Here is a 21,002-nt window from a genome sequence, read left to right on the forward strand (position 1 = left end):
AACCATCTTAAATATACCTCAAACTCCTATGAAAGGTAACCAGCGGAAAAGGACCTTTTCTATCCTACAAGAAAAGGCCACAACTGATGTTGAAGCTATAGCTGAAATCGACAATGCTGTAGAAATTACTGTTGAATGTATAAATGATACTTCATATGGCTGATATTTCTCTGCATGCAAGTATTAGGGACCTTGAAAGTTCTAGGGTGACAAATATTACTGATTATAATCTCCCATGCTCTATGGACTACATTAGGCAGGCAGTTGATTCATATTCAGCCTACCCCACGGCGTTGCCTAGCGATTGATAAGGTTTGCGATTCTGATGGTAACCTGGCTCTCATAGAAATCACTTTAGGGGCGGTTAATACCACTGTTGACAGCCTTTTCAAACTTTTTGAAACTTTAGACAGGAAGATTACTCTACAATCTGAAAAAATGTATCAAATTGTAGAATGGATGAGAACTGTTCCCTGTGCCCACAGAATGTCGATATAAAGAAGCATATGCTAGAAAGAATAACAATAGAGCAGAAATTTGAACGCCTTAATTTGTACCCTAATGCGACTATGACGTCAGCTCTACCCATGTTCCCTAAGGTGATACGACCTGTAGATGTAGTGGAGGATGTGATTGGAAAGATTACCGATTCATGGTCATTTTGATGTTTTCTCCCAATAGGTAAATAAGAGAAATCGAAAAAATGAACCAATAAAAAAGACAAAAGTAATCACACAAAAAGTAACCTCTGTGGCAAAGGCCAACAAAGTTAATAGGAGGTGCGCTCAAGCACTAATTGGCCCCTCTGCGGAAGTGAATAAGGCAGGAGAATCCACGTCTGTAGATCCTAACCCACAGAGTGGATATGTTACAAAATGCGCCGCTTTTGGCTATGGAGAGAACGGAATTGACAAAACCAAGTAACCTTGGAATAGCGAACGAGCAACCAGCTCTGATCCAACCTGCCTTTTATGAACCGCTAAATGCGCTGGTAAAATTGTTAGAGAACAAAACAATTGTTTCTACTCACACTCAAAATGTTCCACTAGTTGAGCCTAGTTTGAACAAGCAAGACCATTCAGTCGCATCTAACACAGGTACTTCTATACCTGTAGTTGATTTAGGTTGTGAATGACTGCAATTAAATCTGCTGTCGACGTGTATCTATTACAATGTATCGCAGAGGCTAAACCATGTGTTATTTCCAATGACACATCCCATGCTTCGCGACCTCTTCTTGAAGGTGAAAAACAAATATTCCACACAGAAAGTGCAAGCCATGAGGTTCCGGTTGCATACTCAAGAAACTGCAACAGGACTGAGAATAATAACAATTTTTGTGGTCCTTCACCTAAAGGGGGGTCAATGAAAAGATCTGAGGGTGAATTGACCTCTAAAACCAAGACTGGCAATAAAAAAAAACAAGAATATAAGCAGTTTTGATTCCTTTCATACATTAATAATAAATGGTCGTGATGCACCGTTTGAGAAATACGACTTATGTCGCTTGAGCATTTTAAATATTTTCGGAGATGTAAATGCATTGGAAGATATAACCTTGAGCGACTTTGATCGAGTTGATTTTCTGTGTGAGAAAAACTTGTCAATAGTTTGGCTATGGATTAAATCAGGGCTGGTCCGTAACACTATATGGAAGGCAAAAATGTACTTGTTCAAGATGGGTTTTCTTATTGCCCAAGATCCTGACAGTTTGGGTCCCCGATGAAATGTGTTTGGCTAAATCTGATTCTGTTCCTAAATCAGAGTGCCAATGTCCATATTGTGATACTGCGGTAAGCATACAGCAAGCAAGTACAACTCGAGCACAATTATAACCACTAAGCAGAGTAATCGGTGAAGAACTCTCCCTAGCAAGTTGGAACATGAGAGGTTTTTCACATCTACAGTGGGCGCAGGATGAGGGTTTAAATTGTTTTGACATAGTTGCCCTACAGGAAACTTGGATGACGAAGGATCCTGTATGGGACGATCACAAGTTCATTTCGTTAGCAGCTGTTTTAGCAGACAAAGGCAGATCAACTTCTGGCCTGCTGGTTGCAGTAAAATGAAGCAGAGGACTGCAAATTTCTGCGTGGACCTCTCCAACCAATTTGACATTCATACTCATATCAGTAAAATCCCTAGTAAATGTCCATGGGACCTAGAAGATGTGATATGGGCTATTAGTAAGATTAAATACTCAAAGGCAGCCGGTGCAGAAGGATTGCCTCCGTGTGTACTTAAAGATGATCCCCGCTTTTGGGCAAAAATGTTAAAATCTCTATTTGACCTGATTATTGTTACCAAAGTTATTCCACCTTCTTGGCGTACAGTGACAATTGTACCAATTTATAAAAAAAAGGGCCAGTTGATGATCCAGAAAACTATCGACCTATATCGTTGATCGATGTTCCTGCAAAGGTGTTTGCTTCTTTGCTTTTGAAGGAACTTAAAAAATGGGTAGAGGAGAAACAATTGCTATCCCACATTCAAGTAGGGTTCAGAAAAGCAATGGGCACCACCTTAAATGCTACTATCCTGGCCCACCTCCTTGAAACATTGCATCACACCATCTCAGGAGCAACATATATGGCATCATTGGACTTATCTAAAGCATTTGACAGGGTCATTCGTTCACTGCTGTGGAGTAAAATGATACAATATCGGATACCGCCATATCTGGTGGGTGTGGTAGCCTTGCTGCATAATCAAACATTGTATCAGATACGGATTAATAAATCTGGGTATGCGACTGATTACATTGAGACCGTAATAAAATAGGAGTCAAGCAAGGCTGCCAACTAGCGGCGATACTTTTCAATTTGTACATTGCAGACATTGATAAAATCTTGGAAAAACTTATCATCTTTCCAGTCAAATTAGGAGAAGCGAGAATAAATTGGTTGGCATTTGCAGATTATATCATTCTGTTTGATCGGACACCCTATGGGCTTCAAAATAAGCTGAGCCTGTTCTCTGCATATGTCACCAAGCATAATATCGCAACTAACCCCTCGAAATGTGCCATATTAGTATTTGCGAATAAGAAGAAAGGAACAAGTTACTTACCTGTAACTGTTGTTCTCCAGCATGGGTCTGGCATGGATTCACATGCTCATGAATATTCCCCGTCGTCAGGCTGGGAATCCTCGGTAAAGAAAAAACCAGTATCAGTTTCGTTTCTGATCTGTCTTTCGTAGTAATAACCAATCACTGGTCTCTGCGTCATACTGACCACAGCCAATGACTGCCCTCTACCTAAGCACCGCCTCTGGCAGCCATCTTCAGATTTGGAAGCACGTGAAGTGGCAGTATGACCAAGTGAAGAGCCGCAGAGGGGTAGGCGGGAGGGTTCGCATGTGAATCCATGCCAGACCCATGCTGGAGAACAACAGTTACAGGTAAGTAACTTGTTCCTTCTCCAGCATGGGGTCTGGCATGGATTCACATGCTCATGAATAAAGAATACATAGCAGAACACACATGCACAACCACAGGAGGTGGCAAAGGCTCAACATTAAGCATTACATCAAACTCAACATTAAGCATCTTACCTCCTCACCAGGCTCATCTCAGGCGAACAGGTTGCGCAGCACTGCTTGGCCGACCCTGGACTCCTCCCTGGAATCCCGATCGACGCAGTAGAACTTCGTGAAGGTGTGCGTCGACCTCCACGTAGCAGCCCTGCATATGTCCAGCAGGGGCACACCAGAAAGGAACGCCGTGGTAGCTGCGATCGCTCTGGTGGAATGGGCTCTTGGACGGCCAGGCAGCGGTCGTTTTGCCAACCGATGACAGTACATGATACAGCCGGAGAGCCATCTGGAAATGGAAGCCTTCGAGAGAGCCTTCCCCCGATTGACAGGTCCAAAGTTCAGTTGTGACGTCTTCCGAAAACACTTCGTACGGTCCACGTAGAACTTCAGCGCTCTAGCCACATCCAGCGAGTGCAAAGTCCTCTTAGCCGGCGACGAAGACGACGGGAAGAATACAGGCAACACCAAGGGTTTGTTGAGATGGAAGTCCGACGGTACCTTGGGCATGAAGGAGGGGTGCGTCCTGAGCACTACCCTCGTGTCGTGAAAAGTCAAGTACGGGGCATTGCAGGAAAGGGCCTGGATCTCTCCCACCCGTCGTGCGGAGGTGATGGCCACAAGAAACGCTGTTTTCCACGACAGAAACTTCAACGGGGCCGAGTGCAGAGGCTCGAACGGAGGTCCCATGAGCTTGGTCAGCACCACGTTGAGCTCCCACGCCGGGGCCGGCGCCTTCACCGGCGGGAACGATCTGAACAGTCCCTTCATGAACTCTTTCACCAGACGATGAGACCACAGGAACGACCGGTCCGTGGTTCTGGTGTATCGGGAGATCGCAGCAAGATGAATCTTGATGGACGCGTGTGCCAGTCCAGCTTTGGCCAGCGTCAGCAGGTACGGCAGCACCTGGGGAGCCGTAATACGTAGAGGGTTAATCTTCTGTGCGTGGCACCAGACAGAAAACCTCTTCCATTTGTGTCCGTAGCATTTAAGAGTCGAGGACGCCCTGGCCTTTGCAAGAACCTCTCTGCAGTCGGCCAGTATGTCGTATCCTCCAAACTCTAGCGCTGCAGGAGCCAGGCCTGCAAGTTCAGCGATTTCGGGTCGTGGTGGAGGATGGCGCCTCCTTCCCTGGAGAGCAGATCCGCGTCCACCGGCAGCTTGATTGGCGGGGACGCTGACAAGTCCAGAAGGTCCGGGAACCATATCTGCCTCGGCCACGCAGGTGCGACGAGGATCATCCTGCACCGTGACCTCTTGAGCTGGTTGACGAGCCGGATTAGCAGTGGCAAAGGAGGGAACGCGTAGAGGAACAGGCCCTCCCAGGGGAACGAGAAAGCATCGCCCATGCTCCTCGCCTGGGGAAACCTGCTGGCGAACCTCCGGCACTTGGAGTTCGTCGGCGTAGCGAACAGGTCGATCTGGGGTGTGCCCCACCGTCGGAAGAGGCGATCCACTAGATCCTGCCGTAGTTCCCACTCGTGGCACGAGCAAAGCTCCCTGCTGAGTGAGTCGGCGATGGTGTTTTTTATCCCTGCCAGATGAAACGGCACCAGAAACATCCCTTGGGTGACTGCCCAATGCCCCAGGTCCTGCGCCTCCTTGGACAGTGCTGGGGACCTGGTTCCGCCCTGTTTCCTGATGTAAAACATGGTGGTGGTGTTGTCGGTGAAGATCCTCACCACCTTGCCCTTGAGGGACGGAAGGAAGGACCTGAGGGCCCAAAACACTGCACGGAGCTCCAGGACGTTGATATGTAGGGATTTCTCCGTCGGGAGCCAAAGGCCTCTTGCGTGCAGATTTTCGGTGTGCGCTCCCCACCCTTCCAGGGAGGCATCCATGGTCACTGTCTCCTGGTGGGCTGGGGTCTGGAAGTCCATGCCCGCCGATTGATGCGCGCGGGTGCCCCACCACCGGATCGCTCGTCGGAAACTCTCGTCGAGTGTGATCCTTTCCTCGAAGCTGCCCGTCGTTTGGATCCAGCGCGCGTCCAGGAACTCCTGCTACGGGCGCATCCGGAGCCTGCACATGGGAATGAGGTAGATGCAGGAAGACATCATTCCGAGGAAGGACTTGATGGACCTCACCTTGGCCGCGTCGGCCACCAACATCCGCTGCACCTTGCCCAGGATGGTCCTGGTCCTCTCCTCCGACGGGGAGGCCAGAAGGGACACTGTGTTGAGCCTCGCTCCCAGAAACAGAGCGTCTTGCGCGGGTACCAGGTGGGATTTGGCGTAGTTCACGTGAGAAGTTAAACGGTCCTTGCCGTGTGAACCACGGCGAGCTCCCTTGTCTTGGCTCGGATGAGCCAGTCGTCCAGGTAGGGGTAGACGTGGATCCCTTCGCGGCGCAGCTGCGCCGCCACCGGTGCGAGGCACTTGGTGAACACCCTGGGTGCCGACCGTAGTGCGAAGGGGAGGGCTTTGAACTGGTAATGACGCCCTTGGACCACAAACCTGAGGAATTTTCGGTGCCCCTTTAGGATGGGAATATGGAAGTAGGCATCCTCCAAATCCAACGACGACAGGAAGTCTCCTTCCTCCAGCTGACCCAGGACGTGCTGGAGGGTGACCATCCGGAACTTTTGCGCCTTGATGAACTTGTTCAGACGTCGCAGGTCCAGGATGGGGCGCCATCCCCCCGTCTTCTTCTTCACGAGGAAGTATCTCGAGTTAACTCCGGAGCCCCGAAGCCTCTTTGGGACGAGTTCGATGGCGCCCTTCCTGAGCATCGCCTTTACCTCCAGGAGAAGTTGAGGGACGTGAAGTTCTTTCCTGGCCACGGGGGGGACGCACGGACACTTTCTTTGAAACTCGAGCGCGTGGCCCCGGGACAAGGCATCCAGCACCCAACGGTCGGTGGAGATGGACTCCCACACGCTGACGAAGCTCGCCAGCCGGCCTCCCACCGGGGTGCTTCGGTGGGGGCCCGACCCCACGGCCGGTTCAATCCTGCTTCGACGAGGTTTTGCCGCCTTGACCTCCTTGGCGACGACGGCGGGGTCCGCCAGACTTGCCTCGTCCTCTGTAGGCCTCCTGAGACGACGAGCGGGCCGCTTGACGGTAGGAGGAGAAACCGCCGCCGGAACCTTTGGAGGCGCCCTTGCCTCCGCTGCTCCGAAAGGGCGTCCGTCGTTGTTGCAGAACTCCAAGGGCCCGGGCCGTCTCGGTGTCCGCTTTAATGGCCTGAAGGGAATAGTCCACTGTTTTCCCAAACAGGTTGTTCCCATCGAAGGGCATGTCCAGGACTCTGGTCTGAACGTCTTGATGGAAGTCCGTAGCCTTGAGCCATCCACGCCGCCTAAGGCAAACGCTGTTGCCCAACTGGCGGAACCCAGTGTCGGCGATGTCCGTCGCAACGGTAATGGCGTGGTCCGAAGCCACCTCACCTTCCTGCAGGATCTCCATGGCCTCTGCCCTCTTGTCGTCCGGCAAGAAGTCCAGCAGGGGAGCCAGTTTGTACCAGAGCTCCCTGTCGTATCGGGCCACGATAGTCAAGGCGTTGGCAGCTTTAATCGTCGTCGCTGCAGACGAGATGACTGCGTCCCATAGCGTCCAATTTCTTTCCCTCGCCGTCCGGTGGGGAAGTCGATGTGAAGGCCGCACCCCCCCCCCGGTTTTTTCCTGGCCGCTGCGGAGACGACGGAGTCCGGGGTAGGCTGCGCCCGGAGGCACAGGGGGGCCGTGTCCGGGACCCGGTACTTTTTCTCGTACCTGTCTCTTCTAGCTGGCGTCGTGGAAGGGTTCTTGAGGAGGGTGAGGCCCTCATCCCAAATGTCATCCAATAGAGGCACTGCGAGGACCGTCTTCCTCTTGGCCTCGCGCCGCTGACAAAGGAAACCTTCCTTCTTCTTCTCCTCAGGGCAGAGTTGGAAAAGCTGGGATGCCCTGGCGATCATGGAGTGGAACGATCCAATCTCGTCGGGCGGAGAAGCCCTGGTGGGAGGCGACGACGGTACATCCTCGTCGTATACCTCGTCGTCCGTACCCGTCGCTGCCGTGTCAGTCCCCGTATCATCCCCTCGGGTGGACGGGGAGGAGGGCTGGAAGGGGCGCGACGGCTGAAAAGGAGGCGGAGGGTGGATCCTTCTTTTCTTGGTAGGGGGAACCCCAGAAGGTCCCGGTTCTGGGTCCCCCGACGGGAGAGGTTCCATCGGCAACGGTAGTCTCGTCCTTATCTCTGAGCATAAGGACTGTATAGCCAACAAAATGGCCGCCGAGTTGTCTCGCGGCGCTGGCAGAGGGGAATCCGACGGGCGATCAGGGGCCCCGTCGGTACCCTCGACGATGTCGTCGTCACCTGCGTCGGGATCCATCCCGACGGGCCGGTCTTCTTCCACGCCGAGGCCGTGGCTTAAGACCTCGACCAGCTCCTCCTCCGAGGTTGAGGCCGAATCTACGACGACGCCCTGTCCCCCCTTTTTCTTCCCCACGGGGGATTTCACGGGGGTCCTATCCATGGGCACAAAAGAGGACTCCCTCCGAGGTGGCAGGGAGACTCTGAGCCCCGAGGTCGCCACCACTGGTGTAGCCTCCACAGGCTGAACCAGGGCCGCCACGACAGTTTCGATAGAGGGCTTGGCCGGATGGATTAAGGCCTTCACCACCTTAGGTGTGCTCACCGCCTTATCCTTGAGGGGGGGGGCACTGCCTCGCTCCCCCTCCGCCTTCGAGCTCGACCGGGGCCTCTCCAGGAGCCTCGCCGGGTGCTCGGCCTTCCTCTTACCCGACCCAGAGCGTTGGCTCGTGGTTGATGGTGCCGGGGAGGGTGCGCCCAGCCTGGCGCCCGTAGAGCCCGACCGTTTGGCGCTCCCGGTGCCAGCGGACTCGCGGTGCTTGGCCTTATGTTGGACCCCCGTCGCCGGGGCGTCCTCAAAGGTCTTAGAAGACCGCTCGGATTTCTTCCTCTTCTTCTCGCCGGACGGGCTCTTCCCTTCCAGCCAGTTGGTGAGACGTTGATGGCAGTCCTTCATGGTCCGCTCCGACATGTTGCCGCAAAACGCACAGTCCTTCTCCACGTGCGTCTTGTCCTCATGCAGGCAGTAAAGACAAAAAGAGTGTTCGTCCTCCTTGAAGACGTTCTGCAGCTGGCATCCAGGGCAGACCCTGAACAGCTTTCCGGGCGTCGAGCTTCCCTTCTCCTGGGCCATGACCGGGCCCGAGAAACTTCTGGAGTCCTCCAAAAGCGTAGCTCGACAAAATCTTCACCCTTGAGGGGCGCAGACGAATCCGACACGGGTCCCCATTGATCGGATGGAGAGTCGGTGGAGCTTGAGGCTCTTTTGACCGAAAAAACGAAGTTTTTGAGAAAAAAACGTGAAAAAAATAGCACTAACGCTCGAGAGCAATAGCACGAGGATCCCAACACATGAACGTGCGGTAAAAATCTGAAGATGGCTGCCAGAGGCGGTGCTTAGGTAGAGGGCAGTCATTGGCTGTGGTCAGTATGACGCAGAGACCAGTGATTGGTTATTACTACGAAAGACAGATCAGAAACGAAACTGATACCGGTTTTTTCTTTACCGAGGATTCCCAGCCTGACGACGGGAATATTCATGAGCATGTGAATCCATGCCAGACCCCATGCTGGAGAAGTGTGTAAATTCAACTGGAATCTGGAGGGGGCGATTGTACAAAATGTTTTGCAAACAAGATACCTGGGATACAATCTAACTGATGTAAATTCCCTTGCAATGTGGAACAGAACCCTGAACCTAAAAATAATTCACCTTATTTAGCAAATGAAAATTATATACATTAGACATGCAAAATGTACATTAGTCCCAGTATTTTAGATTTCTACACTCTCAAAATAAAACCCATCATCTTGTATGGTTTAGATCTCTGTTTATTAGATCTATTAATAATGTTAAATAAAATACAAGGACGAATCTGGAAAGAGGTGCTGGACCTACCAAAAGCACTGCCCAACACTATGATTTTGCATTACCTGGGGTTAAACTCTTTATCAGCTAAATTTGCATGGAGAATGTTGGTGAACTATGGGAAAATGTTAAGTCCACCGGCAAACTTTTTAAGAAGACTTTGGTAAAATGGTTGGAGAAGAATACCCTGCCTTGCTAAAGAGTTACCAAAATGAACATATATCTGAAACTGATTGCTAATGAACCCAAAGACGTAAAAAAGAGATGGATGCAGTATGACTGGGTAAAAACGATTGAGCAGAACGCATCCTATAAATCGTATTTAGATATTACAGGTTTCAGCCATAAACAATATCCTAGGATGCAATACTTGTTAATCTTTCCGTGCAGCAAAGCAGGAAAAGTATACTTAAGATTCAAGTTTGATCTCTTTCATACTAATGAAAGGACCAAGTATTGGATTAAAAGGACTAATTCTGTACGAATTGAAGGATGCAGATTCTGTAAAATAGAGAAACACAAACATCTGGTGATTTATTGTGAATTTCTTGAAGGTCTTCGTATGATGCACTTCGAGTCGTTCTTTAATACAGATCTCAACCTTTCAAGAGAAATGCTATGGGCACAGTGTATCTGGGGCACAAGGCAGGCCCTGATTCTAGCCCAACCCATTTCTTGAATAATCTGCAGGTCCGTTTAGATGAAATAGAATCGAAATAATTACGCTAATACTGTATGAGGGTTAGGATATGGAAGTGAATGAAATAAGACATTGGTGATTATATTTTGTTTTGCAACAGCACATGTGAAATGAATTTCTGTTGTAATTGTTAGTTGTTGATATACTTATGAAGCAGACTTAAGGTTATTCTGTTTAATGTAGTAGATATGTAAATATATAAGATGTTTTGTTTTGTGTAAATGATTTTAAGAATAATGGATCTTATATTGTATTTTATATGAAGTATGAAGTAATATTTGTAAAGGTATTTATGGCAAATACAAATAAAAAATTAAAAAAGAAGCACTCCCTTGTGCACCCCCTTCTTAAGAAACCTTCTGCTGATCCCTCCTGTCCGGCCAACTATCGCCCAATCTCCATTACTCCTTTCCTGTGCAAACTCCTGGGAAAGCTGGCCATCTCCCAGCTTAGCCTTCACACCGAATCTGTTGATTGTCTCCATCACCATCAGTCTGGCTTCAGAGCCGCCAGAAGCACAGAAACTGCTCTCCTTAACATCTGTGAAGACCTGCTCTCAAACCTCAATTCTAACCTTCCTTCTGTCCTCATTCTCCTTGATCTTTCCTCTGCTTTCGGTACGGTCAACAATGCCATCCTGCTCAACTGGCTCCGTGATAACCTGTTTATCACCGACCAGGCCATGGCATGGCTGAACTTTCTCACTGATCGACCCTCCCAGGTCCAAATGGGGTCCTTCCTCTCCTCTATCTCTCGCTCTACCTGTGGTGTTCCCCAGGGTCTAATCTCTCTCCCTGGCTTTTCAACCAATACCTGGCACCTTTTGGCTCACCGCATAGCCACCCTCTGTTCCAACTTGCTGTGCTATGTGGATGACACTCCGCTCTCCTTCAGGCTCCCTTGAGCCACCTCAACTCCTTCTCTTATTCCAGACTGTCTTTCTGCAATTCAGGAGTAGTGTGCCGCCAATGATCTCTGCCTTAATGCCTGTAAGACTGAGATCCTCCTCATCTGACCCTCTTCTTCTACTTGTTAGGCTAAGAACCTTGGGGTCATCTTCGACTCCACACTCTCCTCTCTCTTCACATCTCCGAGGTTTCTAAGAGTTCCCTAAGAAGTCAAACTATCAGCAGTACCTCCTAAGAGGTCTTTTTCCCTTCCTCACTTTCCCCCAGAAGCTCTCAGTCTCCAGAGCACTGGTTCTCTCTAGGCTGGACCACTATAACAACCTATTTCTGAATCGTCCTGCCTCTACCTCTCCGTCCTCTACAACTCATCCAGCACAGGACTGCAGAAATTGTCCTTGGCTTCAAGGATCTCTCCAGCTCTGAAATCCCTTCACTGGCTCCCAGTGGCAGCAAGGATCAAGTTCAAGACCCTTTGCACTGTCCACAAGGCTTACCACACTAAATAACCAATCATATCATAAATCATACCTCCAACTCTCCCTTCCTAAATATCTGCCTTCTCGAGCTCTCCACTCTTCCACCTCCAACACTCTGAGGGTGAGTCGCTTTTCCAAGCAAAGGGCTTGGGGCAGATCTCTCTCTTCGGCTGGGGCCTCCCTCTGGAACAGCCTCCCTGCCCCTCTGAAACTTGAGCAGAACCATCTCCGGTTCCGGAAACAACTCAAGACCATTCACTTTGCTTCTGCCTTCTCTCTTCCTCTCCCTTGATGGTCACCTGCCTGTTCCATGCACTGGTCACCTGGTCACCCTCTGAATTTGGGCCCAGGTCCCTGCCTGTCCAGCTGCAATCCTGCACTGCCCCTTGGCTCCCCTGAATGTGTGGTCTGTATCTGTAAACCTACAGTCCCCTCTCTTGCAGTTACTTGCCACCCGTTGGCTGCACTCTTGCTGTTTTCTCCTTGTCCTGCACTTTTCCATCCTACCCTCAGCACTTCTCCCTTCCCCCATTCCCTACTCTTGCGCGATCTGAATAAAACAAGGCCTTGTAAGATCGCTGCTTTTGTCCTCCTTTTTGTTTTCCCCTCCTTGTCTCGTTGCGCCTAGAAACACTTGTGTACAAGCGCGTTATAAATGGTATATCATATCATTTTTACACCTCCATCCCTTCTTGAACTCCAGTCGCTGGCGTATGATACATGAAGCATGTCCAGCCTAAAGTATTCCAATTCCTTGGGGGGGAAGAAGTAGTAACAAATGGTACCTGCTTTGTTTAAGTGTGTGCAGACTTTGTGGAATAAACATCAGGGGTAGTAGAGTGGTTACAGTGTTGGCTGCAGGTTCAGTATTTGGACAAGGAAGAGATACTGGGGTAGGACCTCCTTTTACTTTAAAAAGAAAATATGTGTCCTCACACTACTTGGACCGATTCCAAGGTTTCTATGGGAGACAGAGTGGACTGTCAATGGGGGGGGACACTGCTTGTCGATTTACTGACTTCGTGCAGTGAAGAACGTGCCCATCCTCACCACATTTGGATGCACCGATTGGCAAAAGCTACTCCCTGGCGTCATGATCTGACCGCAGGCAAAAAACAGTAGCAGTGAGGATCCAACACAGGCCTCTTGCAGGATATGTAGGGCTTGAAGGCCATGGTTTTAAAGGGTGCATGAACTTTTAGGAATACATTAAGTGGTGTTCCAAAGCACTGTCTGAGAACACAGAAAAAAGCAAATCTGGCACCTCCATATATGCTCCACTTACACCATATCTGCATATCTGAGGCCAATGATGCTAGGCGGAGTAGCACAATGTGCCCCCTAGTGACTGATGAAAACATGTTGATCCTGCCTGCAGCTGGGGAAGATATGTTTTGTACTACAGCTCCCATCAGTTCTTGCCAGTTTAGTCAATGGTGAACAATCAGGTGGTCGGTCAAAATCTCGAAACAAAAATCTCGAATAACAAAAAGGTCAGAAAAAAAATCTCTAAAAATAAAAAGTGGAATTACTCTTTTTTAATTATATATTTATTTTGGGGTCCGGGATTAAAAAAAAAATGGTAAAAAACAAAAAAAGGGAGGGTTTCGAATAAAAAACAGCATAAAAAAAAAATGTTATCACTATAAACCGAACAATCATGGTCGTCATATTCCAAAACATCGGGAGAGCTGCAGGTTGCAGACCCCCGGAAAATGTGATCAATAAAAATAAAATTACAATATGTAAAACTAAAGACAATGGGCCTAATTCGGAGTTTGATGGTAAACCTGCCAAATTACCACCAAAATAGGTTACTTGGTCCCATGGATTTACCACGGGATTACAAATGGTGATAATTCCCCATTTGTGGAGTCGATAGGACTCCATGAGAATCTTGGCAGATTTATCGTCGGTGGAAAACTATGGTAAATCCACCGATTTTTGGCGGTGAACTGGCAGATTCGCCTCCAGCTTGTTGCTGGGGCTAAATTCTCCACTTCACCCCCAATGTTATAATTCAGCGATGCAGGAAAAATGGCAGTAATTCAGTTACTGCCAAAAAGTGGCAGCAACGGAATTACCAGCACTTTTTTCCCACACTGCCGAATTTGTAATGAGTCCCATTGTTTTTACTAGCTTTTAGGCAAGGTAGCAGTGATGAACCTCCATTTGCTCAGAACACAAAACCCAACTATTTTATTCCATAAATGGACCAGGGCTCCTAAAAGTACATTAGCATAAACAGGTCACTCTATATAAATAGTTTCTTCTGAAGATAATGACAAAAATGCAAAAGGGTGACTGATGTCACTCAACACAACAGAGCTGAGTAAAAAGGGTGATTATGCTTGTTGGTTCTTGCAATGATAATCTTAATTCTTTTCCAGAACCAAATATCGGTAGCCTGTATCAAGTCACTGAGAGTCATTTTAACGATGGAGAAATCAGACCTGAGCAATTGTGTGCTATTAAATGCAAAGATCACAGGATCACTAATTGGTCACTTAGTTGGTAAGGGGCACTTGCCCCCCAGATTCTGAATTCTTAGGCCCACAAGTCAAATTGCCTTCTGCTAGCACCTTGAAAACATAGAAGATACAGAACATTTGTGAGCCAAGGACAGAGCCAGTTCTAGCCTAATTATTGCAGAATGATTTTCACCAGAGTGTATTTTGAACAGCTAATAGTCTTGTGGAGTCAGCCAAAGCCCAATTCTGCGCCCCCACATAACACTGAGGATTACATCTAGGTCTGATAGAGGTGCAGCATGAGAACAAATGGTCCTACACTTCGCCGAATGTTGTTGAAAGACAGGCCAAATGGCTATTTAGCCAGCTGGCTCTCTATGCAACATATATTCCCCTGCAGGTTCACCCTGTTATTCAAGTCTATTCGAGTGATGCATTCTCATCCACATGGATAACTAACTCCCTCGATCTCTGTTCTCCTCAGTGCACCATGAAATCTGAAACCATACAAAATGTGACTGTCTCCCTCCCCCCACTACTGCCTTGCTTGCACCTTGGCATGGAAAGACTGAAGTTATTATCTATCCCCTTAAGAGTCCCCCATCCCACCTGCAATGCGTTCTATGCATTCCTGTATGGCACTAAAATGCGCATAATCATACTCACTGTACCGCACATGAGGCCTGTTGCACAGTTTGGGTTTCACCCTGAACTTCAAGGGGTCCCGTTTTCTGCTGCCTCAGTCCCTCCAATTTATCGCTGCAGTCCTGGACACTCACCTGGGAAGGGCCTTTATTCCCAACGATTGAGTGGCAAACATCTTAAAGATGGTTCATGTCTTTTAATGTCAAGAACAGGTTCCGGCCTTAGCCCTTCTGTGCCTACTGGGTCTCATAGCGTTATGCATCCCGCTGGTGCCGACATGTATTCCCTATGTTTGCCCATATTAGCTATGCTTAAAATGGCATGTGATCTGAGCCACAGTCCAGTCCTTCTTGCTAAATGCACAGTGCTATGAAAACATGTTCATGTTTAGTGAAATGCAAACCGTGACATTTGCTTTTGCATGTTGTGATCAAGTACAGTAGAGTTGTTTCCAATAGCCCGGGCTGCGCACCAATGGCCTTGAGCCGGGTGTGTAAACAAAGCAGTTTGCTTCTGCTAGACCTTTCTGGGCCGTGTGCCAATGTTCTTGCAAAATACAAAACATAGATAACAGCAAAGGTGCTGTCAGCTAAAACATATTTGTTGGCACAAGTTCTAGTAGCTAATGATGCTTGTGTCCTCGATATTTTGTTTAGAACAATTATCAGTGTTGGACGCATTTTGGTGATTGTAGGCGTGGATTAGGGAAGGCCCAAAAAAGGTACAGATTAAGCTCAGCCCCTGCACACAGTTGTTCGGGGCGGCGGAGCAGGAAGACCAGGAGGCAGATGGCTGGAAGGAGAGGAAGAGCGGCAAGGCTTTACAGATGGGAGTGGTACAATCCCTCCTAATTCTTTTACTGGATTTTTGAAGCCCCAGGCGGGATTCTGGTTATTTCAAAACATTTCTTTGCAGAACCTGAATTCTTTTTCAGCTGCTTGGGGAAAGATGCTTTCCTCCGACCCCCCATCCCGGGGACATGATTGTCATTAGCCCTCGGTTCTTATGTTTCAACAGTTCCCTGCTTTCTCTATTCACACTCACAAACTCATAAAAGCGTGCAGTCCATAGTTTTATCTCTCCACGAGAAAGCATATCACAAGGTGGGTACAGATGCGTGATATTAATTGCCATCAGCTGTTTCTTGATATGAGACCGCCATGGGACCTTGCCTCCCGAATCCTTATCAATCAGAGAGATAATTGTTTTGTGAGTAAGAACAGTTCTCCCATTGCCCCATAACCTAAGCCCTTGCAATACTGGCTGCAAAGAAACCACATCCCCAATCGGCTTACAGTCTAATTCTGCGTGCACTCTGAAATTTGGAGCCGAAACTGGCAAGCCCAACAGTTTATTAAAAAAAATATTCTCTGCTGCCTGGACCACACTAACATTAGATTAGCCCCACAGTTCCATCCCGAATCCCGAATCTGGCAACCGAGGCAGCCTTGCCCTTGTACAGTTGCAACAATGGATCAATTGGTCTAGCTCTAAACAAGGACATGGCCCTAGAGACCCCACCCAGAGCCTGCTTAAACCACACCGCATGTTTTGTTATATGGGCGGTGGCGCAGAAACTGGCAGAGAATCTAACACCAGGTAGACGAAAGAGTCGACCTTGGGGGAATCACAATGCTCCTTCAGCACATATCCCAAAATGTGATCTTACGTCTCACCTTGATTCCTTTAAGATGAAAAGCTTATGGTGCAGTAATAGGTGGTTTTTGGAATGCTGTCCAATTTTATCATTTTTCCCATTTGCCTTGAATTGTGGATTTTCCAGGCATCCAATCCTGTCCAGCCCTCATCTCTCGATCCTATAAAGTTACGGGGTATGAGGTATCTTGTTTTGCCCTTAATTTGATTTTGCATTGAGAAAGGTATTCAGGTATTGATTGAGGTGAGGCAGCTGCTAGATTGCCTGGCATGATTTGTGAGGTTACCTATCACAACCTGGTGAGGCAGGTAGTTGGATTATAAGGCGACTAGGATTTCTTGGAGAAGGTTGATCAGTCTTAGTCTTGATTTGAAGTAGAGGAAATGACACTGATTTCAGCCTTTTCATTAATAACTTTGTGCATATTGTGTAGTGTATAGTGACAACAATAATGGCAATGTTTCTTTATCATCAATTAGTCATAATTAAATGATTTAGTTTTTACATGAGAGTTTAAAAAGCATTCATTGAGTGTTCATTAGCGAGTGACATGTATTTGAACATAAATATTAAGTGCGCGGCATCTATTTGCACAACTACTGTGTATTGATGTGTTATATATTGTACATGTCTTTTAATACACATATGAAGGGTTACTGGATGGTGTGAGCAGTGGACTTGCAATAAAAATATATATTGGTATATATTGGTAAACCTCTCCTGTGTTGGCAATTGATTGAAGCCGCCTACTGCAGAGGTTGTTGCCTGCTCCCTTTACTGTTGAAGTCACAGGTACATGCTTTTCCATACCTCTACTCGTACCGCGTCCCCTGCTGGGGGTGTCATGGGCACTCCCCGGGAAGGCTCTGGAGGTAAGGGTCATACAAATCACATCAGTGCGAGAGCCACGGCTGTGCATGAGGTTTCTTCAGTAGCTAGTCCATTGTTAGTGGTCTCAATTTCAAGGCAACATTTCAGACCTCTCGGGATTCTCAGACTGCGTGTCCGGTGATTTTGCATGGTGGTTGTCTGAGAGACCACCTTTTGAGAGTAATTTCTACGGCAACCATGGCTGCATTTGACAGTTGTAACAGTCACGTCTTTGAGGGGTTGGGGCACTCACCTAGACCATACAGTGAGCAGACTATAGTCTCCAATGTGAGCCAAAGAACACATGCATTTGCTGGCATTATGGGCCATAAGGCTGGCCCGGGCTACCTTCTTCCCCTCACTGCGGGCCAAGTGCATGCTGGTCCTAACGGAAAACAAGGTGGACATACATTACTTCAACGAACAAGGTGGTGTGGGGTCCTCGCCTGTATGAAGAGACGCAATGCAACTGTGTTCGGAGCTCTTTATACCGGCATGTCGCGGATAGCATTCCATCTAGTTGGGTCAGAAAATGTCAAAGTGGATGACTTAAGCAGACAGACTTCAGCCTCCCATGAGTAGGAGCTCTGTCAGGAGGCACTGGAGGAGTTTTTCTCCTTATGGGAAACTCAAGTGGACCTCTTCACCTAGTGTCAAAAGGAAGTGCAAGGTGTTCTGCTGTAGGGTCATTTTCTCTGCAGAGATTTCTGGGAGACGGACTGATGGTCAAGTGGTACTTCAACCTCCTCTATGCGTTCCTGCAGAACCTTATCATACTTCGAATTCTCCGGAGGCTGTACCTGTTCGGGTCCACATGGACTTTGATCGCTGACATGACCATCAGCTCAACCTGGTGACTCCCGTCGAGAGTACTCTCAGTCAGAAGAGTTGGTTCCCCTCCAGAACATCAGCAGATTGAAGCTTCATACTTGGCTGCTGAGAGGCTGAGATACAAGGAATGGGATTTGTCATACAACGTTTTAGATGTACTCCTTTCAGCTAACCTGTCTTACTCTCACTCCCGTGTTAGCTGATCCTGCTCTATCCCTTCCCAATTCTCCACTACCCAACATTTAGTTTTGCCCTGATGCTTTCTATCCATCTATGTAAACAAATGCATCACTGCTTTTATTTTACTCATAGGCCTACTAGGATGCCAGCAAAACGCTGTAAACATATCTGAGCGTGCAAATACATGGCCCATCATTCAATCGCTGTACTCAATTGGACTAGGGTCCATAACTCATGTGCATGCATAAACTAAAGCACCATGCAAAAGCTCATTGGGCCACAACATACCTTTACCCCACGCACATAAAAACAAGCAAGTGACACTGCCAACCACACACGACCCTGGCGCCATCAATATTGCAAGTGATGAGACTGCTGTGCTGGTGGACTGTGTTAAAGAGATAGAACTCTATGTTGCTCCTATGTTATACAGTTGTTATTGAAATGTCTCACTAAAGCCTCTGTAAACCAAGGATTCGATTATTTAAATTCTTATCATGCTGTGTATGTTGAAATGCCATTTGATATACAATGTCCAACTGTGATACTTTGAAGTCAGTGCATGGCATTATCTGAGAAAGCCCACAGTGCTGTGAGGCCACAGCAATGGAACGAGCACTTTACTAATTATATGTAACAGTCAAAGATATTTCAAGTTGATGCGAAAAAGGAAAGAGAGGGTGGGGTGTCTATACCAGATTAGCCATCTTGGCAGTAGAGTGCACCAAACTGAGTTACCAGGTGGCAGTTTATACAATACTGTAAGAAACTGATCTTTTTTTCGTTTTACAAACAAATAAATTGGAATATTCAAAAACAGAATGGGCCCAGATGCCTTACTGTGCTATTCCTCTGAGGTTAGAAAGCAGATATTCACTGATGATTGGAATGAGTTGCTTTGCAGTTTCATCAAGCAGGTCACATTCCAAGACATAGAGGATTCCATGCAGGGCTCCAATCCGGCTAGGCATATGGGTACTTCTCAGTGTTGTTTCCAGCAGCCGGCTTACTGGTTCTGCTACAGCCTTATCCTAAATTTCAGCCACAAAACAAAAATGAATACAAAATCAACTGCCATTCGCTAACAGCATTTTTTGTAGTTTTTAAAACAAAATTAAGGTTCATTGCATTTTAAAATGTCAAACACAACAAGAGCAATGCCCTCAACATGAGAGACTTCAGAAAAGCGCATCTAAGGAAACAAGAAATTACAGACAGTAGGTAATGGGGCCTCTCTATTAGACCTCTTTAGCAAAGGAGGGGGGAAGAAAGTAAATTGTAATGTTGTAGAACAAATACCTAGTACTTTTTGATAAAATTAAGAGTTATGATAATTTGTTCTGGGTGCTGGGAGAAACTATGGCACAAGAAGCTGCTGCTATGATCAAGAAAAAAAGGTGTCCTTAAGTGACGGACACTCCTGTGCCTTGCACACCGTAAAATACTGAGGACAATCAGTCAGGATTAGTGTTACTTGTGAGGAACCTGAGGGTGTCCTCACTTCCTTCTCCCAAACATCCTCTGCTCAGGTGGCCAGAGAAGTGCCACTGCTTTTGGATCCCGACCCTGGGTGTGGAGATGCGAGGGAGGATCACCTGAGTAGGGGAGACTTGGGGAACGGTAGGGGGATGTCCTTGGGTGAGACACAGTATCGCTGATTTCCATGGTGAACCCTCAGTCCTAGACACCTCTATGGGTTATTGTTACCTTTTCCCTGTTTCCGGGATAACACTAGAAACCGCCATCACTGTAGGGACTCTAGGAAGAGGGTGAAGGGGATGTCCGCAGGCGAGACATGGTATCCCCTTTTTCATTGTGATAACCAACCTTACCATCCCCCTGCCTTTTTAGGCTGTTGCCAATCACTTCCCTTCGCTTCCCCTCATTTATATCACTATAGTAGTGCGACGAGGAAGAGGCCTGCAGACTGTTATTAGGGCCCAGAGGACTCCACTAACTATGATCAGGCAACTGGGCTTGAGGACTTACACCTGCAACCTGTTAAATGGTTGCAGGTGCATAACAGGTGGAGCCGACAATCAGAGCAGAGAGATCAGCAGGAGAGAGACTAGCAGGAGAGACGCCGTGCCAAGCGCTAGCCAGAGAGAAGAGAAATCCCATGGACAAGGAGGCTGCTGAAGAGGGTTCTGCCAGGAGACCAGGATGTCGGCAAGTACCCCAGCGAGGCGGTGGAGCTGATGCCCGAGCAACCATGAGAGGTTCACAGCGGTGGTCGTGTGCCCACAGAAGAAATCTGGTTGCTGCAAGCTACCTGAAGTGTCCGCAAGAGGCGAGCGGAATTGCCGGCAACCCACAGAAAGAAGACCTGAGTGCGAGCGGGGCTCGCAATACTACGAAGACGTGTATGCAGAGCAGCAGAAGAGGAAAGCAGCCGCCCGGAGGAGCTTCCAGGGACCGGTGAGTGAACAAAAAGGAACACTCGTACCAGGGCGCTCCTCGGGGCTATTACAGGCCAAAGGTAATTGTTGAAAGAACGAAATGAGATGTGCAAGAAAAAGTGAATCTAAAGTGAAGGATTGTGGTGAACAATACGAACAAGATGAACTGTAAGTGAAAAGAATATGAACTAAAAACTATTGAATACCGAACTAAAGGAAAGTCGATGAATGGACGGCAGGCTTGTGGCACAGGTAGTATAGCTCAGTGGCAACACGCTCGTCTTGGAAGCAAGGCGACACAGAGCAACATGGGTTCGAATACCAGGTCTGCGCTTAGAAACTTCTTCGGTATTAAGCACGTTATAAAAAACCAATCATAATTATAATTGTGTGAAGTACACGTAATATATATGGAAAAGCAAAGAACGAATCCTATGAAATACAA

The 21,002-nt window shown here is 47.8% G+C and overlaps 1 protein-coding gene across 4 annotated transcripts in view; it reads right to left on the bottom strand.

The window, feature by feature from the left end:
* The window catches only part of HTT (huntingtin), a 2,905,635-nt gene that overhangs the window by 190,619 nt on the left and 2,694,014 nt on the right, over positions 1 to 21,002 (bottom strand). For all 4 annotated transcript variants that reach the window (XM_069632055.1, XM_069632053.1, XM_069632052.1 and 1 more), the window contains one exon: positions 18,999 to 19,189. In XM_069632055.1, the coding sequence (XP_069488156.1) occupies positions 18,999 to 19,189 (191 nt within the window). The remainder of the gene's footprint in view (positions 1 to 18,998; positions 19,190 to 21,002) is intronic.

This window comes from Ambystoma mexicanum, chromosome 6q (assembly GCF_040938575.1).
Source record: "Ambystoma mexicanum isolate Mex_15411 chromosome 6q, UKY_AmexF1_1, whole genome shotgun sequence".
Lineage (NCBI taxonomy): Eukaryota > Metazoa > Chordata > Amphibia > Caudata > Ambystomatidae > Ambystoma > Ambystoma mexicanum.